Source organism: Syngnathus acus, chromosome 2 (genome assembly GCF_901709675.1).
Source record: "Syngnathus acus chromosome 2, fSynAcu1.2, whole genome shotgun sequence".
Classification (NCBI taxonomy): Eukaryota; Metazoa; Chordata; class Actinopteri; order Syngnathiformes; family Syngnathidae; genus Syngnathus; species Syngnathus acus.
The window spans coordinates 24,388,929-24,396,231 of NC_051088.1; the positions used below are offsets into that span (position 1 = coordinate 24,388,929).

General features: G+C 43.5%; 1 protein-coding gene across 1 annotated transcript; it reads left to right on the top strand.

The window, feature by feature from the left end:
- Window positions 1–515: 515 nt before the first annotated feature.
- sox1b (SRY-box transcription factor 1b) lies at window positions 516–3,473 on the top strand. Its single transcript, XM_037245691.1, has one exon. The coding sequence runs from the start codon at window positions 779–781 to the stop codon at window positions 1,841–1,843; it is 1,065 nt and encodes a 354-aa protein (XP_037101586.1). The 5' UTR covers window positions 516–778; the 3' UTR covers window positions 1,844–3,473.
- Window positions 3,474–7,303: the final 3,830 nt, after the last annotated feature.

The following is a 7,303-nucleotide window of genomic DNA, read 5'->3' on the forward strand; positions in this document are numbered from 1 at the left end:
TTACAGCGGTTAGTTGTTGCTTAAGTCATAAAATTCTAAAACTGACCATTTTTAATATATATATATTAATATTATGCAAAACTCCAGCTTTCACCAAAATGACAAAGTCCAACCTATCATGGTTTTAAACAACAGGAGAATGAGTCTAAATAATGTTTGGAGAAGTCATAAAATGTACAGTTATTTTATGGTTTATGTAGATAGATAGATAGATAGATAGATAGATAGATAGATAGATAGATAGATAATAGATAGATAGATAGATAGATAGATAGATAGATAGATAGATAGATAGATAGATAGATAGATAGATAGATAGATAGATAGATAGATAGATAGATAGATAGATAGATAGATAGATAGATAGAGCTATATATTTGCACGTATGTATGTATAGTTGCACGCACGCACGCGCAGCCAGCCACTGTGACGTCATCAGAGACGCTCCGGCCCGCGCATGCAAATGAGGTTCCCGCTCCACCCTCTCCATTCGCCGCCTGTGCTCATTTAGTGGCAGTCAGCGCATGCGACGGCCCGGGCACGCTCCACCAAGTTTTGCCAGCGCAGCTCGGAGCAAAGTGGCGCACGCATATGCTGGGCTCCCAGGCTGACGGATGACAACAAAAAGTCCAACACGTGGAAGTAAGGAGCAAGTTTCCCTCTGAGACCGCGACTGCACTTTATCAGTGTCCTCGGGGGTGCGGTGGGGTGGGGGAGACGATCGAGGTGAAGGGTGAATGTTTTTGCGTGTCTGAGTGATTCGGCCAAGACAAGGTGAATGTACAGCATCATGATGGAGACCGATTTGCACTCCCCCGTGGTGCAGCATGGCAACCCGTCCAACCCCGGGGGGCATGGCGGCGGCGGCGGAACCAAAGTCCCCCAGGAGCGAATCAAGAGACCCATGAACGCTTTCATGGTGTGGTCGCGTGGGCAGCGACGCAAGATGGCCCAGGAGAACCCCAAGATGCACAACTCGGAGATCAGCAAGCGGCTGGGGGCCGAGTGGAAGGTGATGACCGAGGCCGAGAAGCGGCCCTTCATCGACGAGGCCAAGCGGCTGCGGGCCATGCACATGAAGGAGCACCCGGACTACAAGTACCGGCCGCGGAGGAAGACCAAGACGTTGCTCAAAAAGGACAAATACTCGCTCGCCGGTGGGCTCCTCGGCAATGCGGCGGGCGGACAGCGCCTGGAGAGCCCCGGCGGGGGGGCCCTGGGCTCCAGTGCGGGCATGTACACGGCGCACGTCAACGGTTGGCCCAACGGCACTTACTCCGGACAGGTGGCCGCCGCGGCTGCGGCTGCTCACGCCATGATGCAGGAGGCGCAGCTGGCTTACACGCAACACTCGGGCGTCGGCGCTCACCCGCACCACCACACGCACCAGCACTCGCATCAGCACCCACACAACCCGCAAGCCGTGCACAGGTACGACATGAGCGCCTTATCTTACAGCCCCATCTCGAACTCGCAGAGTTACATGAGCGCCTCCCCGCCGGTCTACGGGGGCATCACGGGCTTCACGCACCAGCACCACAGCGCCGGCGTGTCACCGGTGTCGGGAGCGCTCGGGGGAGCGCTCGGTGGAGCGCTCGGGGGAGCGCTCGGGGGAACTCTTGGCCCCCTGGTGAAGTCGGAGCCGAGCGCGAGTCCCCCGGTCTCCACGGCGCGTCAGCCGTGCCCCTCGGGGGATCTGCGGGACATGATCAGCATGTACTTGCCCACCGGGGAGGCGGCGAGTGACTCGTCCGTGCAGGGGCGCCTGCACGTGCTCCACACGCAGCACTACACGGGGAGCAGCGCCCACGTGAACGGGACGGTACCCCTGACGCACATTTAAATTGAGCGGTTCAATGTTTTAGAACCTCAACCAAATAGTCCAAGGGGTAGTGGGCCGCTACCGGTCGCGTGTAAACTAAGGCGCCATGAAAATGCAATCACCTTGAACAAAGTTTTTTTTTTTTTTTTTTTTTTTCCCCCAGCTCCCCAAATCTTTTCTTCTTTTGTCTGGCCAAGCGACAGAACGCTCACGCTAATTTATTTGTGCTCTCGGTAACAGTGGTTGCCAAGTTTTCGCACGGTTTAAATTATAATCCTCCAGGTCGGCTGCATTATAAGAGTTTTTTGACGCTTTTGTGGAATTTCAGGCGCTGAATGTTTAGTAGCTAAACGAAAAGGCGTACAAATCGTGTTCTGAAAAAAAAAAAAAAAACTTTCCAGGAAGCAATATCAATTGATTTCAAGTTTTATTCCTTGTACTCGGTCGGTGCTGATTTGATTTTGTTGTTGTAATTGTGGTTTATAGTGAATAAAATGCCTATTGAAAGCGCGTTATGCAACCGTATTGTCAGAAGAAGGAGAAACTCGATTTTTCCATCTCAATTTCCAAAGTATTTTTCACACCACTGGGTTATTTATTTTTGCCACAAAATGTAAGTGGATTGCGCCAAATGAAAATGAAAGTGAAGCTATGCCACTTTTACAGAAAATGTTGCTTGCAGAACAAAATGTCCCGGGATATATATATGACAAAAGTTAATTGGGTAATAACATTTTCTTATACACGTAAGATTATTTTGTATTTTACATTTGAACACATGCAGTTTTCATGTCATCATTATTATAATTCATGTCATGATTCATTTGGTTTCTATAACATTTACTGGCACTTCAAATGTTACAGATTTGCCGTCTGATATTTTTTCTTCATTTTCTTGTATGCACAATAAAAGACACGTGCAAGTTGACCGCATTCCCATAAAGCTTTGCTTTCTATTTACTTCAACCGAACAGCTAAGCCCTTAATACAAATGTATTCATTATTTCAATGATATATTGAAATGCTAAATGTTGGAGCTTTAATAAGAGCATTGCAAGCATGGCCTTAGGCCAGCTCTTTAGTTCCGTTCGCATTTCTTAATGGTAAGGTGAGTTGACCGCTGACGTCACAACCTCAGCAATTTGAATTCTGCAAATCTGCATTCACGGAAATCGGTGTCATCAAGGTCATTGCTAACTGGCCACTGAGCATACTTGTTGCTTGGGAAATGAGTTAGTTGACAAGTGTTTGATCGATCTGTATGCGAAAGGGGGTGCATGCTTTTTAGTGTGAGCGCCAAGCGGGGTCTTCGGGAATGATGTGTGGAGGGGGATCGAGCTTGTTGGCAGGACGCCTGTTCTTTCTCCACTCCCCACCGCCACCTTCCCAAGATTTTCTGACAACAATATAGTGACCTACATTTCCTTGAGCAAAAACCAAATAGCGCTTCTTGGGCTCATTCTGCGACTGGCCTTTTTTTTTTTTTTTTTCGGGGGAAAGAAAATGGAAACAAACCCCTCTATAAATGTTTATTTATTTATCTGTTGTGGTTGCTATCAGATTTAATAACCGAATACATTTCTATTGCGTATCAATGCTGCATGGTTGATCTCTATTAATAAATGTGATTTTATTCATCATTTTCTCATTATTCAAGGAAAACATTCGCACTGCACAGTTTCATTGATTATTACTTGCCATTTAAAGATTCATAGCAAATTTGACGATTTATTATTTGTTCTCAATCAATTGAAAAAAATGGGTACTTATTTAATAATTAATTATTTAGAATTGTTTCATTAGAAATCAGCAAATAGCACAAGGCTGTACATAAAATAATTAGGGAGGCATGATCATTTTAAAATGATTGGCTGAGTGTTTTCTTAAAGTGTGGCAGTGTTGCACCTTCATTCAAAAAAAACAACTGAACAGCTCCGTCACCAGATGAAAGTGAGGAAGTTTTACTGTCTGTGTTGAGATAACGCCATAGCAATTAATACTACACGTGGCACAAAACTTTCAGTTTCAGCACAGCAAATCCGGTTGCTCCCCAAAAATTGAAATGAGAAAATAAATGCAATAACTGAGAAAGAATTGCAAAATGTCATGTCTAAATCAAGGCTTTGAAAATTGCAGGTCAGTTCAAAACAGGCTAAAAGATTATTCTGCTCAAAATGATGGCGCTTGATCTGGAACAAATCATTTGGCTTTTATCAATGCGTTTGGTGATCACATGGTACGTTCCAAGGCTCAGCTACTTTGCAGATGTTTCCCTCCCTGCTCTGTGATTTCTTTGCTGCGCACAATCATCATCTAATTTTATAGCAGTTTAATGAGTTACTCTTGCAAGTAAGTCAGGCTATCAGTTCTCTTCTTTCTGCCTAAACTTCTGGAATAATGCCCTTGTTTGCACTGCCCCCCCACACACACACACTTACTGTACCATTACCGCTCTGTGGGAGCCGAAAGCCAAAAACAAGAAATCCATTTATATATTGCTGCACTTAAATTAAACGTGTTCCAACTTGCATGGTTGAACTTTGAGTTGACAAATAAAATCAAGTTGGGCAACTTTATTGACGGCCTATTTGGTGATTAAAGTTTTAAAATATGAAGTATACAGTAATCCCTCGTTTATCGCGGATAATTGGTTCCAAGATATGTGAAAATACGCAAAGTAGTGTCACTCTCTCATTTTTTTGTGTATCAATGTGTATATTAAACCATATAAGTGCATTATGTTAACATTAGAATATTAAATAATAGCTTCAAACATGTAAATACTATATTAATACGTAGACAGAAAATAATGTATAAAGAATATAATATGATACGTGTGTGTGTGTGACATATGTATTGTATATGCAGCAAAACTCTTTTAGAACTCTTTTATTATTATAACAACTTTTATATATTTATTTTGAATTTTTTATTTCTTCTTTTTAATTTGGAAAAAATTCCGCGATGGACTGAAGCCGCGATAAACGAACCGCGATGTAGCAAGGGATTACTGTATACCACAATATTGTGCTTTCCTTAAAAGACTTACTCAAGGTTGAAGTAGCACCTATGGCCCTAAACTTGTCTCATGACAAACATGAGTAAAATGTTTACCAGCTTCCTCCTAAATTTTCAGTGATGTCATCAAATGGTGTCTTTGTCTGCTGACGTCAGGCATCCCTTCCCACTCAGCGTAGGATTCACATATGGACCATGCATGCCTGCATGTTCTTCCTGTCCTAAACATGGATCATGGTAATCAGTTTATCACTCCTATGCATATTCCCCCCCCTTCTCCTCCTATAAAAGGCTTCAACTCCGACGTTGGACGCCGTCCTGTCACGGGAGATTACGGGGGGCCGATTGCACAAGACCGAATGTGGCGCGGGGAGATTAGCGGGGCCGCCATTGAAAATAGCAACGGGGCAGACAAATTCTTCATGAGGGGGCCTTATCGTGCAATTACACGTTTTAACCATTTTCCAGCCTCCTAATCCAAGAACCCCCTCCTCATCCCTCAACCTGCTTCTAACTATTGGAGCTGCTCGCTGCCTGACTCCCTCCATTACACAGTTGCCTCAGTCTCTGTTGTCTTTCGAAACAGCATGAACATTTTCAACATGAGACCTTCACGGCATCGAGTCACCATCAGAATGCACCATCAGAGAGGCTCCCAGTCTCAATTGGTTTCAAACTCGCTAAACCGGGTAGTTGCAGCCGCCTTGACGGGGTTTAACCAAGTCACTAAACATCAAATGGAGTGCAGCGAGTGTTGTTCCAACACGTTGTTTTATTCAATTAGAGCCTGTCATGACATTCAATTAGGGAGCGCCCCCCCCCCCCAAATCTCCCCAGGGGACCTATAATCATCTTGCACCATCTGCTTACATGGGCACTGGGGAGTTACTGATGGGCCAAAACCATGATGAATTGCAAAATAATTATTAATACCACATTGAGTGTGGATGTAAATGACAAATGAATGACTGAAAGCAGAAGTAATGGACACATGAACAATCAAGTGACTGGGTAAGTTTGAACAGAGCCATATGCCCCAGTTCTGAGAGGGTGTGCACACTTGTGCAACCGTATTATCTTAGTTGTTCATTTGATGATGAGTAGAGTGTGACTCACCTCAACATAATATTGGTTACCTTTTGTTCTATTTATAGATCTATACATTTTGAATGGGGAGTAACAAATTGTGCGGCTTCGATTTGTCCCATTTTAACGCGTTATTTCGTTTCCTTAAATTGCTCAGGTGACGGTCTCATTGTTGTGGTTTTAGTTGGCACATTTCATTTCTTTCAATACATTTAACAATAATTATCATTTTAACTATTTGTCAGCAAGATGCAAATGGAGAAATAAGGTCTTGCCATAAAATGAATTGTTATCCCTCAGCGGGGTGCTTGCAGTCACTGACGTTAAGTTGCACTGGCTTTAAAATGAAAAAGCTCACCATTTATTTAGGCATGAAATTGACTGAATTTTAAATTAAAAAATCCATTTCGTTTGGTTTTTATTTTAAAAAATGCAAACTGTGCTCAAATGTGAGCTGGTGACTTACATTTGAGTTGACCCACTATTTATTGTAAGATACCTCAAAATTCATTGAAGACTAGGATAGAAAATTCACCCGTGTTTTTTTGTTTTTTTCATCACAGGGGGCGGCCATTTTGCCCCATGATATAGATAGATAGATATCTTTATCTATATATGACAGTTCTTTACCGGAGTAGATAAATTGCCTGTGCTGCAAATGCATGCCACTTAGTATGCATTATGTTCTCGAATGGCCGTCGTTAATGAAAAACTACAATACTCAAAGTAGAAATTAGCTATAGTAAAGTTGTAAACAAGCGTAGCTACTTCAAAAAATTTTTTATATTGCGGTGACGGGCGAGCTCAAAGCCACTTGTAAGTGCAGGAGCAATTACCTGCAACAACATTTCCCTGATGGCTTAAGGCAGCTCAGCGAGAAGCACGAGGGGAAAAGAGCGCCAGAGTAAAGAGAAACAAGAAATCTGGCATAATTATCACAGCAACTCAGGCTCAGGCTAATCACTGGAGTTAAAAGGTCCCCTGCCAGCCCCAAGGCCAGTGAACCATCACAGTGTGTCACTTACAGACTGCAGGTGACAAGCCATTCACGTCTCTGCGACCTCCCATCGCCGTGGCCGTCATAAACACAGCTCAATTAGTGCCAATCACCGCTGAGTGCACGAGAATTAGGTGCTGTTTGACATGCAATGTGTGTGCGTGTTTGTGAGGGGGGGGGGGGTGCATTTGTGTATGTTACATGTTCTCTGTTGAAAAGTAGTTCAACAAAAAGTGTCAACTGACTTGCAACTGAAGGTTGATTATTGGGTGGAGAACATGAGATGATCTATTATTTGGCCTTTTAAGCTTTTGGTGGTTTAAGGTTACAAATGTCAACCTTTACCGTATAGTGTACTTATGCACACCGTCATTATAATC

Bases quoted from the DNA above. Each gene is read 5' to 3' on its own strand.
- sox1b (XM_037245691.1), top strand. From the start codon at position 779: ATGTACAGCATCATGATGGAGACCGATTTGCACTCCCCCGTGGTGCAG.